Source organism: Neopsephotus bourkii, unplaced genomic scaffold (genome assembly GCF_033783945.1).
Source record: "Neopsephotus bourkii isolate Nb327-2 ecotype Australia unplaced genomic scaffold, CSIRO-AGI_Nbou_v1 NB_1003, whole genome shotgun sequence".
NCBI classification, from domain to species: Eukaryota; Metazoa; Chordata; class Aves; order Psittaciformes; family Psittacidae; genus Neopsephotus; species Neopsephotus bourkii.
Genome location: NW_026901494.1, coordinates 150,111 through 178,005, shown reverse-complemented (window position 1 = coordinate 178,005; position 27,895 = coordinate 150,111). Strand labels below are relative to the sequence as shown.

At 54.0% G+C, this 27,895-nt stretch overlaps 1 protein-coding gene across 1 annotated transcript; it reads right to left on the bottom strand.

Moving 5' to 3' along the window:
• Window positions 1-27,264, bottom strand: PIK3R6 (phosphoinositide-3-kinase regulatory subunit 6). Its single transcript, XM_061360005.1, has 20 exons — window positions 26,816-27,264; window positions 22,192-22,324; window positions 18,202-18,285; window positions 17,075-17,166; window positions 15,209-15,277; window positions 14,610-14,742; window positions 13,217-13,286; window positions 12,259-12,442; window positions 11,387-11,534; window positions 10,522-10,608; window positions 9,637-10,093; window positions 8,477-8,576; window positions 7,616-7,738; window positions 7,027-7,137; window positions 4,675-4,765; window positions 4,083-4,153; window positions 3,781-3,871; window positions 3,226-3,296; window positions 2,075-2,187; window positions 1-1,362 (listed from the first exon to the last, which is right to left on the bottom strand). Exons 2-20 carry the CDS (start codon window positions 22,202-22,204, stop codon window positions 1,206-1,208), a joined length of 2,265 nt encoding a protein of 754 aa, XP_061215989.1. The 5' UTR covers window positions 22,205-22,324; window positions 26,816-27,264; the 3' UTR covers window positions 1-1,205.
• Between the last annotated feature and the right edge of the window lie 631 nt (window positions 27,265-27,895).

Sequence of the window (27,895 nt, the reverse complement as noted above, 5' to 3'; positions counted from 1 at the left end):
GAAAGTCAATAAGCACGCGCTGCGTTTCTTCCATTCTTTCAGTCAGCCACAGATTGGAATGCAGTCAGGGTCCTCCTGCACCATCATCCTTCACAGCGGCTTAGTCTGAGCCTGTCACTGCCCATCTGCAAACCAGGGGAGTGTTTGTACACCATGGCAGCAGCAAAGGAAAAGAACTGAGAAGTCTTGCAGGCATCCTGCCCACCCATCAATCCCAGAAGCACTCTTCTACATCTCTTACCCATAGAGCAGACATGGACCAGACTGGGACTGCATGGCAGACCGGGATGGAGAGGTATTGCCGGCTGACCTCACAGAGGAGATCTGCTGCTGCTGCTGGGGCTGTAGGTGGTTGCTGCCGAGATGTACAACTGGAGGGATGTAACTGGTGCTCATGAGGCTCCAGACCAGATGTGGAGAGGTTGTGCAATGAAGCCACAGCGAAATCCCAGGTAGACTCACAGGTTCAGCTCAGACATTGCAGAGCTGCTTCACTGTCTGCTCGATGATGCCTTCTTCAGGCAGATCTATACCATTGACAGCCTATCCCACAGCACTGCCCAGACAGCCCAAGCTGTTCATGCCCTGTTCAGCACTGCCAAATATTGCACCAGAGTTCCCATTTCCCAGCTTCATTGTTTCTATGGTGCCTTTGAACCAAAAGCAGGTTTTCCACTGGCTCCCATAGAAGCTGCATTAAACACAAGCTCTCCCAGCTGTGGTCAGGCTTACAATGACCTTTCCCAAATCAGTCAGGGGAATAATTGCAGATTTGCCCAAATACACCACCCTGTGCCAGAATGAAGAACATGCTGTGCAGAACCCTGCACGACAGGCACTGATTCCCTGCCGGGCTGTGAGACATCACCATCGCAGATGTTACTGACAGGGACTGTGACCCACAGCACAGGCAGCACCCTCACCCCAGCTCTGTCTGCCCCAGGCTCCCTGAAATGAAGCAGCTCAAAGGTTTTCCTTGTCTTGTGCAAAAGATTAAAACTCAGTTCTCCAGCCTCGCTCTGCCCCTTGGCAGGGGCTCTCAGCTCTGGTCATCGCTGCCATTCAGCAGGGCACAGCCCCATCCACCTCTGCTGTTGCAGCGTTTCGCACCATGACAACTGTAAAATCACTGCTGGTGGCTTTTAGTGTGTTTTCATCTTCCATCTCCTCTGTGATGAGCCAACGTCACATCTCTCACACCAGCTTCATTGGATGACGCCTGCAAACGTGTTGATCGGCAGCAGCAGAGATTTGGGCATGTATTTCACAAGCCCCACATCTTCCTTTTCATGCAGGTTGTATTTCATTGTCCTTGTCTTTTGCAAGCAGTAGCTGGGCTCTAGGCAAGGAGACACTTCCACACTGCAACAGCACAAGAAGGTATTTACTGCGTGTGCAAATCTGCCCTCTAGAGCCAGAGCCTGATCTCAAACTGAACATCAGGTCCCTCCACTGACTGCTGAGGGAAGATGTGCAGCTGCTTTTATGCTTTGTCAACTGTTTTGACTGGAAATGAGTTGATGTGTGTTAGTGTTTGACCAGAAAACCAGTGTCCTTAGCCTGGCGCAGTTCCCTTCTCAGAAATTCACTTTACAGAGTGTTCTATGTGGCCAATGGACCTTGAACCACCAGTCTGCTCCCAAGACATCATATGTCACTGCAACTACTACAGGCACATTGATTCCTGCTATTTTCACAAGGCTGAATTCTTCCCCCCTACCTTCATATGCTTGAGACACCCTGGTGAGGAATGCAGTCAGTGGAGAGAGCATCAGCTCCATGATATAATTCAGAAGACCCAAGATCTCACTTTGTCCCTGGAGGTACCTATCTTTCTACTGTCTTAATGACAGCACCTCACTTAAAATGTAAGAACCATTTCAGTTCTCACAGCATCCCCCAAAATACAAAGAAAAGCACCACTTTCCCTGGAGAAGCAACATATTTGCCCATGGGTCTTTCGTTGTGTAGGAGGATCAGGACTAGCACTAGATGGGAAACAGCTCTGCCACCCTGACAGCCCAGCCAGGGTCACAGCAAGATGCACAGAGCCTGGCACCTGTGGAATTCTCACCTGATCACGTTCCTGTAGGTTCTTCTGCTGTCCTTGTCCAGACACACGGTGAAGGGCCTCTGCTCTGTGCTCCTGATTTTGATATTGCGTGTTTTCAACCTGGTTGCCACAGCCTGGATTGAGAGAGGAGGAAGAGCCCGGTGAGTTTCTCACTTCCCTTCTCTTGGATGGGTGGTGCATGCACAACGGGTTTCAAAGGGACAAATGATGATATTTCTCTTTTAACCTCAGATGCGACACAAGGTGAATTGTTTTCCTGTAATTACAGCCCAGTCAACAATTGCCAGGGCAAGCTTTCCAAACCGGCAATGCTTGCACAGGTTGCAAGGTTTGGGGTGTCTGATGGGGGGCATGGTCTGCTCTCCAGGGCTGTGGTGTATCTTTGCAAGCCACAGGAACTGAAGTACCTTGGTGTTTCCAAATGCCAGGTGAAAACAAGCACAGGTTGGTGCTGGCAAGCTAAAAATACCAGCTGAGAGACTGTAGGCTCCAAGGCCCAAATGACCGAGGTACAACAACATTTAATGCCACCTAAACTGCAGCAATGCAATTCCCATGGGGCAGCACATCCTCTGGGGTCTATTTGGCCTCTCATGTAGAACACAAAGGAGAGGAGCTCAAGCTTTCAGTCCCATCTCTGGCATACCCAGCTTTCTGATGGTTTGAATCAGATTCTTTGAAGTCCCTACTTCTTGTTTATGCTTTGTTCAAATACTTCTCCAGCAGCCTCTGTTCTGGTGAGCTCTGTGGGGATGGACACACAGAATCTGGGGAGGGCACTGCCACTGCAGGTAAGGAGCTAACGGAGTGATCACAAAACTACAGACCCTCTCTTGTACCCAAACGGAGCCACAGTGATGGAGCCTTTATTTCTCCACTTTGTCCCTGGGGTCAAATAAACCCCACAGCAGCTCAGTCCTTCCAGGTGCCCTGAGGCAGGATTCAATGTGGTGCTGACCAGCAGGGATGCCATTGGAGTGTTGGCTCAAAAATCTAGACTTTTCCATGGAAAGTAATGGCAAAACCCTCTGAGCAGGGTGACCCCAAAGCCTTCTCCTCCCAGGAGACTGTTTCCACTTTCACCCTTGTTGTAAGGGATTCCCACGTGTTTTCTGTCCTCTCAAGGGCCATGAGCATCCACAGCTACTTACTGAGAACGATCGTCCTGACAAGTTGTTGATCCGAACAATCTCAGTGATGTTCACATTCAGACACACCAGGTCTGCAACAGAAGCAGTGTGTTAGCCTTAGACATGGAATGATCTCAGCTCAGCTTTGAGTGGGGCTGTTGCCAGATCCCACATTGGAGTGCACTGCCAGAGGTGAGAAATGCAGGACAGCAGAAAAGGAGGATTCTAGTAAGCTCCATAGGCTAAAGGTTTGCATGGGATCATGCTCAGGGTGGAAACCTCGGAGGCTATGCTAAGGGCAAGGTGAAAGAGGAAGGCTGCAGCAAGAGGAGATGCTGCCAAGCCTAGATTATGGTTCTGATGAACTGAACCCCTCATTACAGGGAGCCCCAGGCACTCCATTCATGAGGAACCGCACAACCACAGACTGTAGTGACACTGACACATGCCCATCACTGATTCAGCCATCACAGCCCAGGCACAACTGGCACTAAGAACCACGGTCAGATTTACTCTGTCAAGCACCAGAAAACTCAGCAAACTCCCTTCACGTGGTTCCAAGCAGGAAGAACCCACCTTCAGCCTCTTCAGCAGGGATGGCTTTCATCACCAGACCTGTGGACCGCAGGGACATAGCGAGCTCCTTCACCCGATCACTCAGCACAACCTGCAGGCAAGGCTCTGTTAGCTCACCCCGGCAGGTTTTTCACATGCAAGGTAAAGCAACAGGCTTTTAAAGTTCACCATGAGCTCTCTGTCCTCTCCCGGAGTGCAATTCCAGAGGAAAGGAGGGACAGAGCACTCCTCTCAGGAGATCTGTGCCATGCTGGGTACCCCTGTGAGCAGGGACATTTTGGGCTGCTGAGAGCCCCATTTACCTTTTTGTACGTTACTGTGAGATCTAAGCCAGGGCCATCCAGGGTCGTTTTCTTCTTGGTCGTGCTTAACTCTGCAAGGAAGGAATGGGACTGAGATTTCGCTCATTCACCTGTCTATGGTCAGCAGAGGGGTCCTCGCAAGGGACAAGTCACCCCCTCTGTCACAGCACTTGTGCTCTGGCACAGTGGCCCTTCTTTCCTATGGAATGAGGCTCTGTGCTCTCAACAGGTCCAGTCAGATGGACTCACTCAAGGGTCTATGCCCATTAGCAATGGTAAACATCTATTGGATCAGACAGCAGGGTGCATGGGCGGAAGGGCTGGATGTGCCTTCTGTAAAGGTCTGGTCTTCAAGTACCCTTGTCTCATCACTGGCAACTCAAGGAAGCTGCATGTCTAATAGGAAAAACATCTGGCAGAAGGGATGCCTGTAAAGCCCTGCTTGTTGCCTCAACAGAAACATGGTGCTGGTTCAGATTTAGAGGGTCCTGGAGGCGGGCAAAGGCACAGCTCGACTGCTGCAGGCTGAGGGACAGGGCAAGCTGGAGCTGGGCAGGAGCCCGCAGCGGCTCAGCTCCGGGGACACACACACCTCTGTGGGAGAAGCTGTCCTGGCCCTGGGTGCGCAGCTCCGTGAGGAACACGTCCTCGGCCGGCTCCTGCGCCGGGTCGTTGAAGAACACCTGGAAGAGAGGCAGCCTCCATGAGCAGCTCGTCCCTGGGCGCCGCGGGCAGCGTCCCCTCCACTGGGTGTCACTGCACACACACGAGTCCCTTCCCAGCCACCCCCCCCACCGGGCACGGGGAGCCGCTTCCAGGCCTGCCCGCAGGTGCTGGCTGAGCTTCAAGGCACGTAATTTCTAACTGATGCGCTTAAAACCAACCCGTCTCTTCAGAGCTACTCGTTATTTCCTTTTAATAGGCTTGTTTTGAGCAAAATGTGAAGATGGACAGAGGGATGGATGCACCCTCAGCAAGTTTGAGGATGTCACCAAGCTGTGTGGTTTGGTTGATGTGCTGGAGGGAAGGAATGGGATCCAAAGGGACCTGGATACACTTAAGACATGGGACAATGCCAACCTCATGAAGTTTAACCATGCCAAGTGCAAGGTCCGACACCTGGGTTGGAGCAATCCCAGGCACAGCTACAGGCTGGGCAGAGAAGAGATTCAGAGCAGCCCAAGGAGAAGGACTTGGGGGTGCTGGTCAATGAGAAAATGAACATGAGCCGGCTTCAGTGTGCACTTGAGCCCAGAAACCACCCATGTCCTGGGCTGCATCAAAAGGAGTGTGACCAGCAGGTCGAAGGAGGTGATCCTGCCCCTTTATTCTGCTCTCATGAGACCTCACTTGCAGCACTGTGTACAGTTCTGGTGTCCTCAACATAAAGAGGATATGGAGCTGTTGGAACAAGTCCAGAGAGGCCACGAGGATGACCTCCTGTAAGGAGACAGGTTGAGAAAGCTGGGGCTGTTCAGCTTGGAGAAGAGAAGCTGCTTGGAGACCTCAGAGCAGCTTCCACTGTCTGAAGGGGGCTACAGGGATGCTGGAGAGGGACTCTTCATCAGAGACTGCAGTGATAGGACAAGGGGTGATGGGTTCAAACTGAAACAGAGGAAGTTTAGATTGGATCTAAGGCAGAAGCTCTTCCCTGTGAGGGTGCTGAGGCGCTGGCACAGGGTGCCCAGAGAAGCTGTGGCTGCCCCATCCCTGGCAGTGTTCAAGGCCAGGTTGGACAAAGCCTTGGGTGACATGGTTTAGTGGGAGGCATCCCTGCCAGTGGCAGGGGGTTGGGACTAGATGATCCTAAGGTCTTTTCTAACCCAAACTGATCTGATTCTATGATCCTATGAGGTATTCAGGAACCTCTCCTAAGCCTACATCCAGCTCCTATGGATCTTGACCCTCAGTTCCAGGAAAACTCTCTTCAGCTAAAGAGGAACACTGTGGTCTTAACCAAAAAAGGCAGACTAGGCCCAGTGATTCCAGATGAAGCAGCATCACACCGTGTGTGACAAGAGAGTAGGTTGGGCACCTTTATCTGAAAACCACATCTGGAGCCAGTTCCTCTTCCCCTGCTTGAGTCATCCAGCCTCTTGCTGGCTTTTGATTTTTGTCTTGGAGGGGAAATGAGTGAAATAAAAATTCACCAAAAAACCCCCAGTCCCCAACCACACGGGCTGCGGACCTGGTGGTCCAAGGGTTTACAAGCTGCATGTTATTAGATCAAGTCCTGGTAATGCTCTCCTAGTAGTTACCAAAGTCCTTGAGCTCTTTGCAAGCCACATACCAGTTTGCACATGCAATGGCTGCTCCTTTGCTGCATAGGTTACCCCATTGGCTACGTGTAGACTAAAAGGAGGTAGGTGCATTAGTACCACCCAGAGCTTTGAAGGGGGAGAACTGCTGGGGGAGCAGAGGGAGCTGATGTTACGCAACCAAATGCAGTAGTTGTTTGCTCTCATATCAAGGGCCAGGTCTCACCCTGATGCCGTTTCACAGACAAGCTGGCAGGAAAGAAATAAAGTGGTGTTTCAGAAAGCCCTGCAAGGGCCCTGCAAGGCACAGGGAGGTTTTGGCAAAGCCACTGAGAAAACTGTTTCCTCCCAGCATCCAAAGCAGCACAAGGAGCCAGAGCTGAGCAATCCCCAATCTGGCAGGGGAGGAAATTTGGGCCCTTTCATTTCAGGGCTCACTTTGCTGACCTGCGTGATCCCAGGATCACTGATTCTGTCTGAGCTTGTACATTGATTCTGTACGTGATGTACATGAGCTACATGTCACTAGATCTGGGAGCCAGGCAAGGAAGGGACAGGTTAAGGAGCAGGAGATTCAGGCTCAGATGTGCTCTAAGCCACCAGACCCCGCTGACTTGGCACAGCTCTGCTAGCAGTGGGGCTCTACAAGCCCTTCAGGGCCACCTGAAGGCACAAGGGGCACCCACCTTCACAGAGTAGACCTGGAAGCAGACGGGCTGGATGCCCATGCGAACGTAGTAAGCGATCACGTCAGTGATGAACAGATCAGTCACAAGATGTTTGCTCGGTGAGGAAGGCTGGGGGGGACAAATCACATCATGGATCAGCCACAGTCATTTCTCAAAAACACTGCCACAAACCCTCACGCCTGCTTTGGTAAATGATGAGCAAGGAGCTGCTGTGCCATAAGCAGTCAAAGCAAATGGGAGCAGCAAAGGCTTGCACCCACCTACCAGCCCTTTCTGGAGGCTATCGGTGGTGGTTCATACTGCTGGGAAATGAGAACTGGGGGATTTCAGCAAATGCCTCATTTACATTTTCTTTCTTGAAACCTGCCATTTCCTGTCCCTTGGCCAAAAACCCCACCAGTGGGTCTTAGGGGCTGGGGCAGTGCAGCCACATGCACCTCCCTGCTGCAGGGCCCTGGCGGAGGGAGCAAACTCTTGTCTTGGGGCATGGAGGAGCTGCAGGGTACAAGCTCCTCCTCAGGGATGGCAGATGTGCTTGGGGAATGGGCTGGGCTGGGCTGGGGATGTGGACAGGTTTCCCTCGTACCATGGTGGCCAGCTTGGGAATCATGTGGCACAGAGTGTTGATGTTGCTCTCGTACCACGGGTCGGCTCTGCCCAGGTACCCAGCCACCTCGCAGAGCTCCTCCTGGCCGGAGGCAGTGTGGTCCTGTGGGAGAAACACACAGCTCAGAGTACGAGATGGCTCGGAACACCAGGAGATGCAGAGAAGGCAGAGGGAGCTGGGGCATGAGCAACTCCCACATCCCCCCCTTCCCTGCTTGCTCCAGAGAAGGCAACAAAACATTGCTTGCAGCACTCATGTAGCAGGTGCTCAAGAACAAAACCAAAGTGAAGAATTAAAGAGAAATACTCACTTTTATAATGGGTGCTTGTCAGAACCCACAGCCCACTCTGGGCCAGCCTAAAATATTGTGTAAAGTGCAACTGTTTATTTGCTGCTGTCATGAGGCTGCCAGAGGGGAAGAGATGTGCCCATGATAGACTGGAAGGTAATGACTTGTAGAACTAAAATGGGCCATGACCAAGCAGGCAAAGCTCTCAGTAAGGGTGACCACTTCCCCTAGGTGTTTGGGAGGTGAGAAAAGCATAACTCCTTTGCTGAAGCTCTCTCAATCCTCCTATTACTGAGCTATAGAAGCAAAACTGAATACCACTTCTAGGTTGTGCATTATCACCCATCAGGCTAATTGGAGCAACCTGAATGTCTCAGGCTGATGGATTCCTGAAGCCAGTGTGCAAACTGAGCCCAGCCACCCTGACTTGGCTCCCATCCTCTTTGTTCTAGGAACAAGGCATTAATGGATATGAATTTCCATTAACTCCCCTCCTCTTCTTCCCAAACCACTGTCGGGTGCTGGCAACCAGCAGCAGAGCCCAAACTCACCGTAACATCCAAGGTGTTTGGCTGCCCCGTCGCCACTGGGATGTAGTAGAACTGCAGGTTCAGCCTGGAAGTCAGGAAAACTCGCCGTGTCTCCCGCTTCCTTGGAGTGGAAAATAAGCAGCTGTGTCACAGGGGGAGGTGGAAGGAAGAACTGGGGTCTTGCCAAGGCTGGGCAGTGCCTGGAGACCGCAGTGGCTCTGTTACAGGAGCACAGGCCCTGTCCACACACCTCCTTTGTCCAGTGGCAGAGGATGGCAGCAGTGTCCCTGGGTTCCCAATGTGAGCAAGGGGGGATGATGGGGGAAAGGGGTGTCTTGCACACAGGTTCTCAGCTGGGACCCATGGAACACTCTGCACCCAGTTCTGCTGCCTGCACCATGACCCAGACCCACCCCATGCCGCTCTCCTGGACCAGGTGAACCAGCTGGAAAAAGCCAGCTGGAAAACAGCTTTTCTTTAGGATCTTCCCCTTTTGCATGGGAAACGTCTTGCCTCATTTATTGTTCATTTAACTCCTTCCATGGACAGAAGGGAAGAACCCACTGGGTGCATTATTTGGAGTAACAGAGCCAAATGATGCCATGCAGCCAGTGAAATCAGATATGTTTGAATCATAGCATCATAGAATAGTTTGTGTTGGAAATGACCTTAAATCTCGTCCAGTTCCAACCCCTGCCACGGGCAGGGACCCCTTCCACTGGAGCAGCTTGCTCCAAGCCCCTGTGTCCAACCTGGCCTTGAGCACTGCCAGGGATGGGGCAGCCACAGCTTCTCTGGGCACCCTGTGCCAGCGCCTCAGCACCCTCACAGGGAAGAGCTTCTGCCTAAGAGCTCAGCTCAGTCCCCTTAGGCAGGTTCAAGCCATTCCCCTTGGCCTGTCCCTACAGGCCCTTGTCCAGGTTTCCTGCAGCCCCTTTAGGCACTGGAGCTGCTCTAAGGTCTCCCCTTCAGGAGCCTTCTCTTCTCAAGGCTGACCCAGCCCAGCTCTCTCAGCCTGGCTTCATGCTTAGGTGCAAAACACCAAGGTCCCATCCCGTCCCAGGTAACTCTGGAGCCCAACCCCATCCCCATCCTTCTTGGCTGCTTTAACCACCTGAAGAGCAAAGCCCCTCCTCTGTCCTCCCTTCGCTAAGCCTCCAGAGGCTGTGGCCACTGCTTACCTCAAGGAGTGGTAGGCTTGAGCCAGGCGCCCCAGGATGCGGTCGTCGCCCAGCAGCAGGATGCGGGCAGTGTGCAGCCTGTGGAGCGGGGCTGCGGGCGCGGGGGGGCTGCCCGGTCTCCTCTGCAGCTTGGCGGGGGGCTTGGCGGCGGGGCCGTTGCAGCCAGCCTGCAGGAAGGCCACGCTCTCCAGCGGAGACGGCTTCTTCTTGATGCCGCCCTTCCTGTGGAGCCGGGAGAGCTCCGCTTCGCCGCTGCCGGGCGCGAAGGGCTCCTCGGCCGCCGCGGGCAGGTCGCGCTCGATGCCGCTGTCAGTGGAGAGCACCGAGAAGCGGCTCTGCTCACAGCACTCGCAGTCCGAAATGATGTCCTGGATCTCGAAGCCGTCCGCGTCCTGGCTGAGGCAGTCGGGCTCGCAGCTCTGCGACAGCGGGCGGATGAACAGCACCAACTCCTTCCCTGCGGGCAGAACAGAGCTTGAGGAGTGAAATACAGCCGAGGGCGGACTGGGCTCTAGTCCTGCCCCAGCTCCCCTCTTCTTATGCCAGTACCTCCTCCAAGAGGAGTCACTCTTCCAGCCCTGTCTCATTGAACCACGAAGGGAGCTCAGTATCACTCAGACTGGAGACTCTGGGGACATCCTGCTGCAGCCTGTCCCATGGGGGCTCCTTCCTCATTTCTTTCATCCCTTTCCCCCCCTAATCCCCTGATCTGACCCCAAAACCCCACAGGTCAGCCCACAGTCAGCAGGAGCCTCCATGGGCTTGGCCTTTCAGCACAGGTTATGAAACTCACTGCTTGAGAACCAGGACTAAATGAAATGTTTTGCACAGGCTTCCCAGCCTCAGGCACCCCCCAACCGCCCCACAGCCTCCCAGGGCACTCACAGAGCTGGTCGTCTTCTGTCCAGAGGTGAAAACTGATGTTGGGGTTGGGGAGAGGGGTACCCTGCATCCCTCCCAGGGGAGCATTGCCTGGGGGAGACAAGGATGTTGTAACACAGAAGCAGTTTTCCCACAGAGGTGCATGAACCCCACTGGTGCTGTGCTTCAGACCCCTGCTGATATAGCCCATGCTATCTCTTGGCAATCTCAGCTGAGATGCAAGGGAGCCCTCTGACTCCACCATTGCTGGTGATCTTTATCCCATTATGGCTCTGTGAGAAGCAGCGAGACAATTCAATAGCTCACTGCCACCAAAGGAGATGTTCCTCCTCCTCTCCCTAACACAAAGACTTGTGTGAGGAGCTGTGATGGACTGGGATGTTTTCTGTAGTCTGTGCAGGCCCTTGGGACCAGGCTGGAACAGAGCACTGCAAGGGATGGAAGGAGATGGCAGCACCACTGTCCACCACAGCAGTGCAAGGAGCTCTCAATGAGTGATGCACAGTGTCAACTCAGCCAGGGCCACAGCAGGATGTGTCTTGCTCCAGCAGAGCACTAGAATGTCCACCCTTTGCAAATGACAGACACATGCCTCTAGGCCCCAAGGCACCTGAATTAGCAGCAGCAATTGCCACAGTCCATTTCCTCAGGTGACAAGTCTGCCTTCCACTGCCACGTGCAGTTTGCCATCCTGGACATCAGGTCATTGCAAAGAGCCAGGCTGTAAGGACCTGATGCCAGTGATGGGTGCTGCTGAAGTGGAGGCATAAGGGAGGTGGGGATGGACAACCATAGGAGGGCATAGAGGCAAGGTCCTGCCAGCTTGCTTGACTCCCCGGACCCCTGTGCATGGCTGGCTGGAGCTCACCTGCTTGTGAGGAGCTGAGGATGCTGTGGTGGATCTTCTCCAGCCTCGCTGCGTGCTGCCCGCGGTCAGTGCCAGCCTCACTTCCTGCACACTCCACTGCCAGCACCACTTGCTGGAACCAGTGCTCCACATCGGTGCTGGGCATATCCTGTCATGAGGAGAGGCTGTTAACACCCGGAGGTGGTGCTGCACAGGCAGGGCCACAGAATGGGGCAGAAAGACGGCAAGTGAGTCCTGCCAAAATCAGTGTTTCATAGCAGAGGACACAGATGTCCTCTTGCCCACAGGGAAGGCTGGAGGGGGAGAGGTGCTGGCTGTGCTATCTACTTGAAGCTATTCCTGGCAGGTTTTCAGCTGATGGGCATGAGCTGCAGCAGAGTTGGCAGCTCACACGACCCTCAGGAGATGAGGACAGCAGGCACACCAAGGTATCCTTGGAGTGGAAATCACTGACAGCCCCTGCAGAGCTGCCTTTTACAACCATTTGTCTTACTGTGACCCCACAGCTCCTTAAAGGAGGTTGAAACATGTCCACTGCAAGGGTCCTGCAATGCCCAACGGCTCAAGGAGGAGCGGGTATTCCACTGCAGAGCCCAACTCTTTTGCTGTGCTAAACTCAGACTGAAGATTCAGAACCTTCGGCTCCTCCTACAGCAAGTCTTTTATACTTGAAGCAGTTTTTAGTGTGCCACCAGCTCTGCTCACAGCCCAGCCTTGCAAGGACCACTGGGGCTGCCGGGGCTGGAGACCAGCAGTGAGGACCCAGCAGAGCTTCTCCACTTGCTGTAACATCTTCCCCTGCTCAGAGGTACCCAGCAAGAGCAGGACCATCGGGAAACCACACGTGGTGCTGCCGAAGTGCTGCCCCTTACCTGGAGGCTTGCCTTCAAGCCACTGACGTCGCAGCCCTCTCCCAGGGCTGCCTGCATGGCGTGGATGATCACATAGCACATGCATGCCCGTGGGCTCTGCGAGACCTGAGCTGCCTCCGTGTCGGTGACCAGTGCATTGCAGATGGCTTCAGAGAGCAGCTCTGGATCAGCAAAGATGAAAATCCTGTGTGGGCAGGAGTGAGGGAGAAAGGGAGAAGAGAAGGCTCAAGGAGACCTCAGAGCAGGCTCCTAATACACACACAGTTGCTCCCATGAGGGTTTTGAACCTGCAGACCCAGCATCACTCCAATCTCCAGTGCTCCAGCAGCACCTTACCACAACCCAAAATCACCTTCCATTCCATGGGGAATGGCTTGAACCTGCCCGAGGGGAGACTCAGCTGAGCTCTTAGGCAGAAGCTCTTCCCTGTGAGGGTGCTGAGGCGCTGGCACAGGGTGCCCAGAGAAGCTGTGGCTGCCCCATCCCTGGCAGTGCTCAAGGCCAGGTTGGACACAGGGGCTTGGAGCAAGCTGCTCCAGTGGAAGGGGTCCTGCCCGTGGCAGGGGTTGGAGCTGAAGGAGCTTTAAGGTCCCTTCCAACCCAAACCAGGCTGGGATACTGTGATTCTAAGATGAGGACTCCACATTACTGATATCGGGGCATATCCATTATCCCATGCAAAGAAAAACGGCTGCTGCTGATATTCCCCTTCTATTCCCTCTCTTCCCACCACAGGAAGCTCCATGCCTCCCAGGGCCACAGAAATAAATTGGAGTACATGGAAGGAATGCAAAGCTCATTTTAGCAAGGCACTTGATGCCACCAAATTGTTTCCCCCAGGAGCACAAACTGCCATGTGAGTTATGTCCAAATTTCCTGTTCCAATCAACATTAATTCAGGGCAGGAAAAGGCCAGATTTCACTGTGAAATAAAAGAAATTAAAGCAACAATACTCACTTTTCCTGATAAGGATACGGGTCACTTTTGAGGCTTTGCTCGGAAATGACCATTCTCTGGTACAACATTCCTAGGAAATGCAAGAAGATGAACACGGAGGAGTCAGAGCATGAGAAACGACAACACAACTCACTGGAGCTGCTCAGCACTGCTCCTGGTTGTGGGCCTGCCAAGTTGGTGAACACTCACTGCAGTGAGACAGTGTAAAAGAGCCAAGAATCAGGCCCAGAGTTAAAAATAGCCAGGACAAAGATAGGCCATGTTGCAGAAAAAGAAAACTCCTCCTATTCAGGGACCGTTTCCTGTATTTCCCTTCCTTTGTTTAGTGGATTATGAGCTCGGGAGCAGAGTCGGAAGCAGGAGGAAGAGCCCTGCTCCCAGCTTCCCTGCCCAGGGCCGTGTCAGGAGACAGCATTTGGTGGATATGAAGAGCACAACATGCTTCTGAATCAGGAGAGACGTGCTTTGCCCTCACCCAGCTCTTGGGTGAGGAACATACATCCACCCCACATTGCAACCATCTCATGAACCTTGTTGTGAACCCCGCTGGACATCCCCATCTCCCCACACTGAATCCTTCTTTCAGCAGGAGTCAGGTGGGTTAAAGGTGGACCTGGAGCTCCAGACAACACAGTACTGGGGAAGAATGGTTCGAGTGATGCTGATGAGCTGAGACTACCAAGAATGGCACTTTCTCTCCAGTGTCCCACCAGGTCTCTCATATTCTCCCTCCACCTCACAAGCTATCTGCACCTTGCACTGTTTTACAGGATTGCTTTTAAAGACTCTTATTAAAGAAAACTTTAATGAGAAGCCTTTTAAAGAGCAACACAGAGAAAAATTAAGGTAGAGCCGTCCTCTGGCTTGTTTCCTAAAAGGGGTTGCTGTTTGCAGAAGCTAATGATGCTTTAGTGTCTAAAACCCGATGCACAGGCAGTGGAGGAAGAGCCCATGCCCCTCAGCCTGCAACTAAGCCTCAGATTTCACTTTGGGAAAGGAGACCTCTACAAAATGTGCTGAGATGTCCATGCTGGAGCATAAGCAACCTTTCCTCACACAGACAGATGGTGTATGCATACCTGGCATTAAACAGGCTGGACTTGACACCACTGGACTTGACCCAGTGGTGGTGCCTACACCAACAGGACCCCAATGTTTTCTGCTAGTAACTAAGGCTCAACAGCCTGAAAATCAGGAGAGGGGAACCCTCCATCCAAATGCACCCTTAACACTTGCAAGCATTTGTCCGCCCCCTGCAGAAATCCCTGCCGTGGCTCCCTGCATTAGGAAAAGGCCAACTGAGGGATGGAAATCCCCCCAGGATCTCACTACCATTGCCTCCAGGAGCCAAGCCATTCACTGTGCCATGCATGGGCAGAGAGAACCCTCGTACCTGGTGCTGTCCTTTCCATCTTCAGCCTGGCAGCATAGTCCAAGCCAATGGTGCAGAAAGGCTTGGGCAGGGTGAGCAGCTTCTTGCAGAAATCATACACTCTGCCACAGAGCTCGTTGGAGATGCAGGGAGCCTGGAGTGAGAAAGGGGCAGATAAGGAGATGCCACAGGCAGTGATCCCTCAGGGTGGGAACGCACAGAGCTACACCAAGCTCAACATGGATTTAAATGCAATAGAAGAAGCAGAACCAGGCCCAGCAATGGTTTGGAAACCTCCAGCAGCACCCACTGAAGGGCAGGGAGCAGGTTTTTGCCAGGTTGTGGCTTCCTGCACCACCAGGCACCTGAAGAGCTCCAGAGGAGGGGATGAGCTGGAAGGGCCCGGCACTTCCACACGTGTCAGAGCTCACAGTGCCTCAGCCACCAAACAGCACAGTGCAAAATGCACGTCTGAGTCCACCTGTGGCAGCCCCAGGGCTTTGCTGGGCGAGTACTGGGATACCTCAGCACAGGAATAGGTGCTGTGACCTCAGGTGGCCCCTCCTGTGGGCTCTGATTTCGCTGGATCTTGCCCCAGTGAAGCCCCACAAGCAACTCACCTTGATCAAGGCATACATCAGCGTGTGCAGCAGGGGGATGATGTAATGCCTGAAGTCACCTCGCTCTGCCTGTGGGACCAAAAGGAACCATCAGCACCGTGCAGGGTGCTGGGACGGGAGACACCAGAGCCAGAGGAGCTACTGGAGACCCCAGCATGTGCTGGGTTCTGTCTGATGCCCTGCCTTAGGGGTGATGCTCCCTGCGTCAAGGTGAAGTTTGGTATCCCTGACAGGCCATGGGTGGGCAGGATGTCCCTGGGGCAGTAGGTCCTGCATGGTGGGCATCCCATACAGCCAAGCCCTGGGGAGGGGTGTAGGGGAATGGACCACAGGGCTGGAGGCAGCTGTAGGGATGTGGAGCCCCAGGAGCTGCTACCAGAGCGTGGTTTGCCCATGCAGCAGCCACGGTGGGAGAGAACCAGCAGAAGTTTCTAATTGAGCACACTGAGGAGCTCCTTTCTGTTGCAAAAACTCATGTGGAAACACAAAACCTCTGGGAAAAGCCTGTTTTTCATTTGCTGGGTGTGGGACCAGAGTAAACAGGGAGGAGAGATGGTCTCGCATCCCCATCTTGGCCCATGGGAAGCCAGATGGATGCTCTGGCTGACACAGATCCAGCCCCTCCCTGCAGCCTGATCTGGCTCTAACAGCAGCTCCAACAACAGGAATGCCCCTGAATAAAACTGGGGAATATAATTTCACCTCAAAGATATTCCCAGTGCCTTCCTTCAGGGCTGCTGTGCTGATGGATCCCAGTTCAATGGAACTGATAGCAGCAAAGCTTTAGAAATCATCAATAACATGAGTAACAGTTGCTGAGACCAGCTCATATTTGCCCATGGCCCTGGTGGAACTCAAGCATGAGGAATAACTGCAGGATGCTCACAGTGCTTCCATGTGGGCACAAGGACCTGTGCTGTGCTGACACCTTTGCTCAAGAGTGTGATATGGGTGCTGATGGAGGGAGGTGACAGGGTCTGCAGAGGCACTGAGCAGCACCCCGAGACACGGGAGCTGAGCGATGCTGAGCAGGGCAGCTCCATCATTCCAGCTCAAAGGGAGAACTAGCAAAGATGGGGAGCAGATGGTACTGGGAGGTTCCTGCACACAGGGTGGGTGGCAGGGGCTCACCACCAGCATGGGGAGGAGGAGGAGTGGGGACAAGGGACGTTCCTCCCTGCATCAGAATGAGAAGGCGCTGGGTAAAGTGAAACAGGCTCATCAGAAAGAAAAGGTGTTACCTCCACACGACACCTCCCCAAACCACAGACCAGGCCCTGCCAGGGTGCTGCGGGTGCTGAAGGTTTCCATGAGACCAGAACAGGACAACAGAAATCAATGAAACAAAGAACCCATCACAAGTTTTCCAGCAGCTGCCCTCAGGACAGGACCTGCACTGGGGGTTCTGCTCTGACGTGCTCTGGGGTGGAAAGGAGTGAAGCAGAGCAGAAACTTCCACTCTGCTTGTCCTGCAGCTGGCAGGGGCAGGGTGAGGGAGATCTGGGGTGCTCAGAAGGGTTTCTCACTCTGCTCTTTACAAACTCAAAGGCTGTTGTCTGCCTCTACAGCACTGAGGAGCCCGGGGAGGTTCCCTGCTCTGCCCACAGCCCACTGTCACTGCTGGGGCAACCTCTGGTCCCTGCAGCCATCAGCTCGGCCAAGCTCCAGCTCTGCCCTGTTGTCCCATGGTGTGTTTCACTCTGTGCTGTGAACCCCAGTGCCCAGCCAGGCTCAAGGCCCCTAAAAGCATCTGTTGGAGGTGGAGTTGAGGCCCCATCCTCTGCTCCCTCAGGCACTGTAGAGGGGCATGTGCCACAGATGGGGCTGATCCTGGTGCTCCAGGGATGTCTGTGAGGCAGCACTCACCCTTTCCAGCTCCTTCACCAGGATCTTGACCAGGACAGAGCTGTTACTGGGGTTCTGGTCGATTTTCTTGTGCAGGGTCCATCGCAGCATCCCTGAGGAGTGAAAGCCAAGGAAGGTGTCAGATGCAGAGCAGTGATGGCTCAGGGGCAGTTTCACTGAGGAATCAGGAGACCTGGGCACTGCTGCTGCAGAAATCACCCACTGGGATGCTACGCTGACAGCACCATCAGAGCTAAGCAAGGCTTTGCTGCCCTCTGCTTCAGTCACTGACCCTCTGCAAGGGAAAAGTCCTGCCGCTGCCCTGGTTCTGAGTGCAGCATTGATGTATCCCACCTTTAACACTGGGAAACCTCTGGAAAAATGACCCAGAGATCCTAGGACTGGGGCAAAGGGCTGTAAAAACAAGGCAGGGCAATGGATGTGAGGCTCTGCTTGCTGTTCCTTATGTTGCTTTGCCTGATTTCATTGCCTGCCCAAAGAGTTTGGGTTCCTCTGGCCTCAGCACACAGTACTTGAATGCTGGCTGCCAATGGGTCACACTCAGAGCAAGGACCCAAAGCACCTCAGTCCTGAGGATGTCAAGGCTCATTCCAGACTAAACTGCATTTAATGCACTATAAAATATCCCATGCACTCCAAGTAAAATCAGTTCTTCAAAATGAATTAATTTCCTGAGGCTGCAGCAGTCCAGCTGCCAGGTCAGCAAGGGCTTTCTTCCCCAAAACTAGCATGGGCATTTCAACTGACCCTTCAGGAGGAGCTGAGCAGCATGTGGCAAAGCAGTATCACGCAGGGAGGGACAGGGAGACTCCCAGCTCAAGAGGTGTTAAATGAGTTGGCCAGGTCTGTGTGGGAACAGCGTCACAGGCTTGCGCTGGATGTCATCCCACCCCAGTGCTGTGGGCAAGTGAAGGCTATCAAGGATGGAAGAGACACGCAGAGGAGGGATGGAAGCAGCTGAGGGGCAGAGAGCTCCGGGAGCACGTTGGAAGGGGCAGAGCAGCACCATGGAGGTGAGGCCGCCCCGTGCGCCCCCAGCCCGGGAGCGATGCGGGTTTGGGGCCAAGCAGCGCCCCAGCGAGGCGGGAGCTGCCCTTGGGGCCGTGCCCAGTCCGGAGCGGTCCTACCTCGGTCGCACTGGCAGGCGGGGTGGTGCCCATCCAGCTCTCGCAGCAGCGTGCGGACCCGGCGCAGGATGTCCGACTCCACCTCTGCGGGGACAGAGAGGCCGTGAGGCTGCACCCAGGAGGAGGAGGCTGGGGTCGGGTGCGCACAGGGACTGCGCCCTCACCGCACCCCTCAGGATGGCGGCCGCAGCAGGGCTGGAGCCTGGGGGAGCCTCCATGGAACTGGAGCAGGGAGCAAGTGCCCCTGCAGCCTCACTGGAGAGCAAAGCGCTCCTGCAGGGCCATGGTGGTGAAGCTCTGCAGAGCATTGCTCATGCATGAGCTCTCCCCTTGTTTGATAAGGAAATTACACGTTAAATACAGAAACTAACAAAAATAAACCACAGTGCAGCACCATCAATCACAGAATCAGCTGTGTAAGAACCCTTACCCCAGCCCTGCCAAGGCCACCCCTGACCCATGGCACTGAGGCCTCGTCTCCATGCTGTGTGAACACTTGCAGGGACGGTGCCTGCAGCCCTGCCCTGGGCAGCCTGTTCCAATGCCTGAGCACCCTCTGGGGCAGGAATTGTTCCTCAGCTCCATCTAAACCTGCCCTGGTGCAGCCTGAGGCCGGTTCCTCTTGTCCCATCCCTTGTTCCTTGTTAATGAATGGAAGAGCACTGTGCTTTGGCACTGCATGGATTCAGTCTCAACTTCACACCCATTGCAAGGAGCACTCTTGCCACAGGGCCTGCTGCCCACACCAGCACCTCACCCTGCACAGGAAACCCAGGCAGAGCCACCACATCACCTCCTGCCTTCCACCCGTGCCGCCTCGCAGCCCCCCTGGGTGCAACCAGCCACCCGTGGGCACTGCGCACCTTCAGCTCCCCACGCAGGGACCCGGTGTTGGTGCTGCTCCCTGGTAACCCCCACACCCTCGCATGTGTCAAAACCAGCATCCTGCTTCAGCCAAAAATAACCTGACAACCTCAGACCGGGCTGGGGCAAGGACTGGTGATGACAAGTGAGCTCGTGTGCAGCTGGCTGGCCATGCATGCCAACAGAGCACGGGTGAAATTAGAGGCAGCCCTGAGAGCATGGGGGCATCGGCCAGGCAAGCTGCAAGGTCCCTATACTCCACCATGGCCTGTCTTTGTGTCCCTTCTTACATTGGGCCACTCTTGTCTATCAGCAAAATGATTCTTCTTCCTTTGTAATAAAAACAAGAGCATTCTATAAGGTTGGGTATTCATCATGTGATGCTCTCCTTCTGTATGAAGATTTGTGCTGGGGCAGGCAGAACATGCCCTGACCCAGGGAAGCATCTCAGATGTTTGTATATATAATCCAGGGCCTTTTCCCAGGGCATGTTCCTGTCACACAGTATCACAGTATGTTAGAGATTGGAAGGCACCTCAAAAGATCATCTAGCCCAATCCCCCTACCGGAGCAGGATCACCTAGATAAGGTTACACGGAACGTGTCCAGGTGGGTTTTGAATGTCTCCAGAGAAGGAGACTCCACAGCCTCCCTGGGCAGCCTGTTCCAGTGTTCTGTCACCCTCACTGAGAAGAAGTTTCTTCTCAGGTTTAAGTGGAACCTCTTGTGTTCCAGTTTGTACCCATTGCCCCTTGTCCTATCATTGTTTGCCACTGAGAAGAGCCTGGCTCCATCCTCGTGACACTCCCCCTTTATATATTTATATACACTAATAAGGTCACCCCTCAATCTCCTCTTCTCCAAACTATAGAGACCCAGCTCCCTCAGTCTTTCCTCATAAGGGAGATGCTCCACTCCCTTAATCATCTTAGTTGCCCTGTGCTGGACTCTCTCCAGCAGGTCCCTGTCCTTCTTGAACTGAGGGGCCCAGAACTGGACACAATATTCCAGATGAGGTCTCACCAGGGCAGAGTAGAGGGGAAGGAGGACCTCTCTCGACCTACTAACCACCCCCCTTCTAATACACCCTAGGATGCCATTGGCCTTCTTGGCCACAAGGGCACAGTGTCGGCTCATGGTCACCCTGTTGTCCACTAGGACCCCCAGGTCCCTCTCCCCTACACTGCTCTCTAACAGGTCGTTCCCCAACCTATACTGGAACCTGTCCCTGTGTCCACTGGTGGGGCCCACACCATTGCCAGTAGTGGCTAAGTGCCTCTCGCCTTCATGGCAAGGATGCAAGCAAGGAGCAATCTGTCCAGATCCTAAGGAAGCTCCAGACACATACTGCCCGGTCTGAGAAGTCTCATCCACATGGGGTTGCCTTTGGGATCAGTGTCATTGCCACCACACTCCCTGCCCAATTTTGCTCCTGAATATTCTCATTCCCTCTCTTCTGCCACAGCTCCACCTTCCCTAATACCAGAGAGATGCAGGAGGGCAGGGATAGGCACTCATCTTTACCTACAAGAAACAGAGGAGGCAGCCAGGGTGACACTAAAGAGGGTGCTCAGGGACCACAGCCTCCAAACCTCCTTCTTTGGCTCTGGAAGGAAATAAAGCTAACCAGGTTGTGAGTGGTTGGTGGAGCAGGCAGTGCTGATCATGTAGGGATGAAGCAGCTTTGAGCACCTGGCCCCTCATCCCATGGAAACCATCCCAGGATGGGTTTGAAGTGAAAAATAGAGATGATTTTTTCTCCTCTTATACCATGCTTTTTAGTAGTTGCCCAGAGTTATCATACAGAGGAGCAGATGTGGCATGCCAAGTTGCCACTGCTCCCACTGGTGACACACTACAGAGAGCAGGAGCATTTTGCCCCTCACAGCATCCTTGCTGCCATCACCATCAGCTCACAGGGCGGGCGGCATGGCCAGGCATCACAAGCCACTCTTGCCCTCTCCAAGCCCGAGACTGCAGTGCCATGGGTGCCGAGGTGGTGACCAGGGCACAGGGGCAGCAGACATGAGCCCTGCATGAAAGACAGCTGGGAAATGCAGTGTAAAGTATTGGGATGGGATGGACTATTCCTGAGTACGCCCCCAAAACGGGCCATCTCCTCTCAGGATGCTTGTGCAGAGCATTCATTCAGTTCAGGCTTCTTCTGCAGAGAACTTAGCACTGCTGCTTCAGTGGAAGCTGTGCCTGAAACCAACCACACACCCAGGGTCATGGCTGTTCCCAAGTGCTGGTGAAGCACTCTGTGTACACAGGGGACCTCCCCACACAGTTTGTGCCATCGTACCCCACCCAGGGAGAAATGGCAGTGCAAAAATGGCCTTGGAAATGGGATCTTTCTCATTTGGGGAAATGTCTTGAAAATGTGTGTTTTCTCTGCCTGTTTTCTCCCCAGTGACTCTGTGAAGCTCCTCAGTTTCGCTGTTATGTTCACTGGGTTTGCACTAGGGAATTCTGCAATAATGGACTATTTGGAATTTCCTATTCTTTCCATTTGTGTATGTTTTTAATTACCAGGGAAGCTTTTCCTGAGCACTGATATAAATACTCTCCTCTTTTCTAAATCAAAGCAATAATAGCCCCTATACACTGAAGTTCCTTCATGGGGAGCAGAGCTTCAGCTCCAACACAAACAAGAGGCACTTTGATCTAAAAACAGTCTCAACCCACCAGTAACAAACGGTAGTGGCTTAGGAATGAAATAAAACGTTTCAGCATCAATATCCTGACCTCAGGGTGCCGGGAGAGCAAAAAAGCACCTTGTGAACCAGCGTGAAAACAAAACACACATGGAGAGAGGGGGGAATGGACACCAAAACCCACAAACAAAACTGCTTTAAAATTCAAATGTGACTTGTTGCCAGACCTGGTGGCTTCAAAGTGCCCTGCAGCAAACCTTCTGGATGCCTTGCAGTGGCTTCGTGCCTCATTTCCCATCTACCCAGCAGGGTCTGCCAACACTTTGCAAAGACCAAGGTCTGCCCAGAGGCAGCGAGGCCTCCTCAGATACCCACATACTTTATCAGAGGGTAACCAAAGCACAAGAAGATGGATGAACGGGGTTCATTGGGATGGGATCCCCCACACCAGGGTCTCAGCATCACCCACCTGCACTCTCCATGGCTGGGTTGAGGCTGCAGCGTGGGGGGGGCTTGGCGGCCGCAGGGTGTCTGCAGTGATGGGTGGGTGGCAGAGCTGCTCCTCACTCCACGTGGGCATGGCCTTGGGTCCTGTGTCTCACCTGCAGAAAGACAGGGCACACTTGGCTGAGGCTGGCAGTGGAGACCAGGATCAGCCTGGACCTTGGTGGGGAGTGCAGAGGCACTGGGACTCTGTGGGCATGGGACCCCAGCATGGAGGATGCGCGGCAGGGAGGGAGGCAGAGCCCTATGGGTGAGCACAGCAGAGCTCAGGGGCTGTATTTCCCTGAGAAAGCTGCAGCTTAAAGCTGAACCCATCTGAATACTTGCCCCCCAAAGCCTCCTGCAGCAAGGAGGACCCCAGGGATGAGCATCTCTGAGCGGGGCAGGAGAGGGAACCTCATCCTCCCTGGGATTTGAGAAGAAATGCTCAGGTGAAGTTAAACTGAGTCTGAAATGCAAGGCCCAACCAGTAAAAACTATAAAAGGAGCCCTAATTGCCAAGAGTTTTCCATGCTTGGTGTGTGCTGAGCTGCTGCCATCCTGAGCCAGCATCCCAGAGACACAAACCCCAGGGAAAGCTCGGGAGCCGGTTACGCTGCAGAGGGAAGCCAGCGCAGAGCTGGACAGCTTCCCCTGCCCTCAAGCATTGTTCTCCCAAAGAAAGAGGAAAAAAAATATAAACCCTGTGAGCCGAGGAGGAAGGAAGGGAGATTTGCCTATGACATGGACTACAGGCAGGGGGTAGCCAGCACAGGGTAGCTGCAGGGGAGCAGAGGAAATGCAGCATCTTCTGTGCACGCTGCTGAGATGCTCAGCTGTAGCCATCTACCCCACAGCCAGGTCCCTTCCAGCCCATGAACCCAGCACCTTGTGGTCCTGTACCCCTAGTGCCTACCACAAGGCAGCATCTCCCTAGAGTGTTGCCCTCTCCCGTCTTCCCATCCACGGACACAGCAGCAACCACAGCCCGAGTGAGCCGCAGCACTGCTTTCAGCATCCCAGCCTGCAGGTTTTCCTCTCTCCTTGCCTTTAGGGAGGATAAAAAATACCAGCACAGAGCTCTGAGTTCTGCATTTCCCTGCAACACCCACATTTATGGCTGAGGACAGGGAGCCTGCCTCCAGTGGTCCCCAAAACAGCACAGGCAGCAATAACATCCCAGTCCCATCAATTCCCTGCATCCCTCCAAGCACTGCCAGGCCTTCAGCCCACGCTTGTGCTCAAGTCTTTGCTCTCTTTAAGATATTTGTAGATTTAGGACCTAACTCTATCCAGGTCAGTCCTAAACGTGTAAATATCCATCCCAAAGCCAACAGCTCTGCAGCTGCAGGAGGAGATGAACGGACACGTGCGGGAATGCCCTCCTCGGGCGCATCCTGCTCTCAGCAGCTCTCAGAAGCTCATTAAAGGTTTCCTGCAGCACGCCAAGTGTTCAAACCCACCCCAGGTCCATGGAGCCTCTATTTCTGGGCTGGATAACATGCCTGGCACTGAGCCACCGAGGCGGTTTCCACCGCCCGCCGCGCAGCAGTGACATGGGAGCAGCTCCCAGCCACGGCTGATGGCAGAGAGGACAAGGGAGGTGAGAACAGGGTCCTTCTGCAGGCCAGGGTCTTACAAGAGCAAAACAACTGCCTCTGCTTGCACAGCTGGTGGGCAGCTTGGTCCAGGGCCAGGAGCAGGGAGGAGATTCCAGCTCTCTTCCAGCTCAGCTTGCGCATAGAACCATAGAACCCCAGTCTGGTTTGTGTTGGAAGGGACCTTAAAGCTACTCCAGCTCCAACCCCTGCCATGAGCAGGGACCCCTTCCACTGGAGCAGCTTGCTCCAAGCCCCTGTGTCCAACCTGGCCTTGAGCACTGCCAGGGATGGGGCAGCCACAGCTTCTCTGGGCACCCTGTGCCAGCGCCTCAGCACCCTCACAGGGAAGAGCTTCTGCCTAAGAGCTCAGCTAAGTCTCCCCTCGGGCAGGTTCAAGCCATTCCCCTTGGCCTGTCCCTACATGACCTTGAAGGTCCTTTCCAGTGCAAACCATTCTATGATTCTCTGAAATGAGATGTGCCTCCTGTTATGTGCAGGAGAGAGCATCAACTCCTCCTCCTAGTTTCAAAAATTACATATCACCCCCTTGTTTCAGTGGTTACAGAAGGAAAGATAATGATTCCTCTAAGCCCTTGCATGCACAAAGCAGCCTTACACAAACAGTGAGCTGCTTGACACCGTGGTCCACAAAATGTTTCCTGCTGGGAAGAGCACTGGGATTCCCAGTGCTGTGGGAAACCCACATCGCGGGGGCAAAGCAGTAGTGATGGGGCTGCACCCTGCCCCATGGAGCCTTCCTGATGAAGTGAAACCCAGACCGGTGCTAATTGTGTCAGTGGTTTTCCACATCCGCATCCTACCTGCCCACGTGTGGGAGGGGAGCTGGTGACCCAGCATGGAGCCTGCTCACCAGTGCTCAGCCTCCCCACTTAGGAAAGGACTCAGCAGTGCTGAAGGGAGCTGAGCTTCTCCTGCCAGAGACACTTCAGGTTTCGCTTCACTTGTCCCCTTAAACAGTGCTCGTTTTCCTCACTGCCAGCAAAGAGGAGCTCAGGTTGGATCCGTGGTCAACCTCCCTGCTCCGAGTGCTTGGCCTCCCGAGAAAATGCAATGTAAAATGTCCAAAACTAATGCCCAGCTCATTCAGAGTCCAGTCACTGTCTGCAGGAGGACAGGTAAATGTTGTATGAGAAGAGGCATGAAAGGACATAGATGGAAACAGGCTGGAAAGGGTTCTAGCTCTCTAGTCTTATTCCTGCCAGGAACCAGCTACTGGTTCTCACTGGCCATAACCAGCACACGGACATAAATGTGCAGAAAATCACCCATTTTCATTGGGGATGCTTTCGGACCACTTTGATCCCATGAGTGAGGGGACCAGGGCCGCCAAAGGAAGAGAAGGAGGGATGCAGGACTGAGGATGGGGAGAGCTGAACAGCATCATCCCCAGTTCAGACAGAAGGACCACATTTGCCCTCCCTGGCCACGACAGACAGGCAGGCCCTTCCCTCATGGGCTTCATCAGGACTTTCCCCACAGCAGATGTGACCCTGCAACCACCCCAACACAAATCCAAACCCAGTAACACAGCAAGGGAGGCTCTGAAGACGCAAGAGCCTGAGCTGTAACCAAGGACTTCATTCAGCCTTTGCACAGAGCATTTTCCCTCAGTCCCTTGCCTGAGCAGAGAGTGGCTGTGCCCCAGCCAAGGTGCATGGGTAGCTTTTGAGTGCATTATTGAAGCCAGGCTGACTTATGCCCGATTATCTGACCTGGGCACCCCTTTGGCTGCGCAGAGCATAGCAGTGAGCAAAGACCCAGCCTCTTCTCCCCTGGGAAGGACACTGCCAGCCCCTGCCCTGGCAGTGATGCTGCTCTGGGCAGAGGCTGACCATAAGGGATGAAGCTCATCCCCTGGCAGGAGGGATTGCTTGGACATTATCTAGAAGCCGTGTGTCACTGCAGGGAAACAACAACTGTCTGAAGCTCAGTTCATTCATAGAGCTGCTGATTTGGGTGAAAAAGCATTTTAGCCGAGGCTGTGTGGAACTACAGGTACACACCATGGAGACCGCAGTGCTGGTGTCACAGCAGTGGGGAATGTCACCCACCAGAACCAGGAACCTGGGCTGTAGCAGGATCCCTGTCGCTGCCCTGGGCTGTTTCTTAGCCTGCTAAGACAGAATCAGTCTGAACACCCACTTTGCCAGGCTGTTCCCAGGACACAGCAGCCGTAAATCCCCTGGGAGACAAGATGTGACATGCGGGGTTGTGATGCTGTGATGCTGGAAACACTTCTTTTCTGGAGAAGATGGAGAGGGATGTCGCTACATCCTCTGCATGAAGGGACAAGTCCCTTCCTGCTGGCTCCTTTTGCCATTGCCACCCCTTCTGGTCACAGACTATGGGGCTAAAGACCCTGGTTACAGCCGCTTTGTGTCCATTGAGCCCTGAGCCACTACGTGCTGTGAGCAGCCAGTGGGATCCCCATGCCCACGGCTTGCTCAGGCTCTGCGTGGGAATGGCAGGCGCAGAGATGTCTGAGCTGCACTGCAGTCCCGCTTCTCCTGCAGGGATCCAGGAGAGCCAGGTTTGCACTGGTGTCTCATGCAGGTACGCTTGCAAAGAGGGGACTTCACCTCTAGAACCAGACCCTCAGCATTAACTGTGCCACATCCCAACATCCCAGCACAGTAGACTGGGGATGCTGGGGACAGCAAGTGTCATGTTAGCACAGTCCCCAGAGGAAGGGGAGCACAAGACACCAGAGCCCCCTGCTACAGCCAGCCCTCCCTGCCTCATCTCTCCTGAAATGACTGGTCCCTGGTGTAAGTAGGGGGACATTGCCCCCATTTCTAGGGATGGACTCAGCCCTGCTCCTAGTGCCTGGTGGACTAAGTTGGACCTTTCTCCTGGGAACACTGCCCAGCTCCCTGGAAGTCAGGGGATAGGATCTCCCACCACAGCCTGATTTGCACCATCCCCACTGCGAGTGGGAGCAGAGGGACCATGCAAGGAAGGACCCTGTCCCAAACGGGCTGCACTCACCTTCCCTTGCATCCTTCCTGCTCCCAGGACCACAGCTCCCTTCGAGGCACAGGACCATCCCAGCGGGCACATCGTGAGCAGGAGGACAGAGGCGGCGGCAGTGAATCAGGTGCAGCAGAAGGGCACCAGCTCCTTGGCCAAGGTGGGAGGCAGGCGGCAAAGCAGCGATCCCTGCGGCATCAGCACCAGAGCCTGCACAGCACTGCCGAGCACAGACAGGGCTTGCTTCTGCTCCGGGTGCGTGTGCATGAGCTCACCGGTGACCACAGGCTTCCTACCCAGACAGGAAGGACTCACGGGCCCCGGCCAACACCACCATGGGTAGATGAGAGATGAGTCGAGGGGAAATATGACAGTGCAAGCCCTGCAAAAGTGCCGGCAAAAGGTAGAAGCTGCTCAGTTCCCTGATCCACACCAGTGATTTCTGCTTTCTGTCCCCCTCCTCCCCCTTGGATCTCTTCCCCTCCCTGCAGCAGACACGAGACACATTTCATCCTCTAACTGGTTATTTTGCTGTCTGCCAGCTCAGCAAGACCAGAGTCTTTGCATTCATCCCATTGCTTTGCAGAGCTGCAAATCCCCGCTTCCTCTCTGCAAGTCTTAAAATACCCATGGCATCAGCTGTATTTTATTTCATTTGCAGGAAAAAATGGAAAGGCAAAGGCAAGGAGGGAAGCACATTCCTCCCTTTGGTTTGCAATAGCTGTGAGGCGTCAGTGACAAGCCCTGAGTGACCCCAAAGCCACCTATCCAGGGAGTTTGGGGTACTAAGGGAACCAGCTGGCTATATTCTTGAAAATGAAGAACTTTCCACTGGAAGTACAGCTCACCCTGGAAACTGGCAGAAAAAGAGCAGGGTCAAATGGCTTTGCAGCCTCATCTTCCTATCCCAAACTACCAGGGTGCTGGAGACTGCATGAGCAGGACCTGGATGATCATTCCATAAATCCCATAAAGCCACCCTCAGCATCCCTCCTCTCAGGGCAGTAGTAATGAGGACCCAGAGCTTGGGAACAGGTTGTGATGGCTGCTGTTTTCTCTGAGCTAATACAAGATGAAGCACAGTCCCATTTAAAGATG

Bases quoted from the DNA above. Each gene is read 5' to 3' on its own strand.
- PIK3R6 (XM_061360005.1), bottom strand. The intron at 7,739-8,476 runs GTGAGTTTGGGC...TTTCTCCCACAG, and splicing joins CAAACACCTTGGATGTTACG to GACCACACTGCCTCCGGCCA. The intron at 3,872-4,082 runs GTAAATGGGGCT...CCTTGCCTGCAG, and splicing joins TCACAGTAACGTACAAAAAG to GTTGTGCTGAGTGATCGGGT.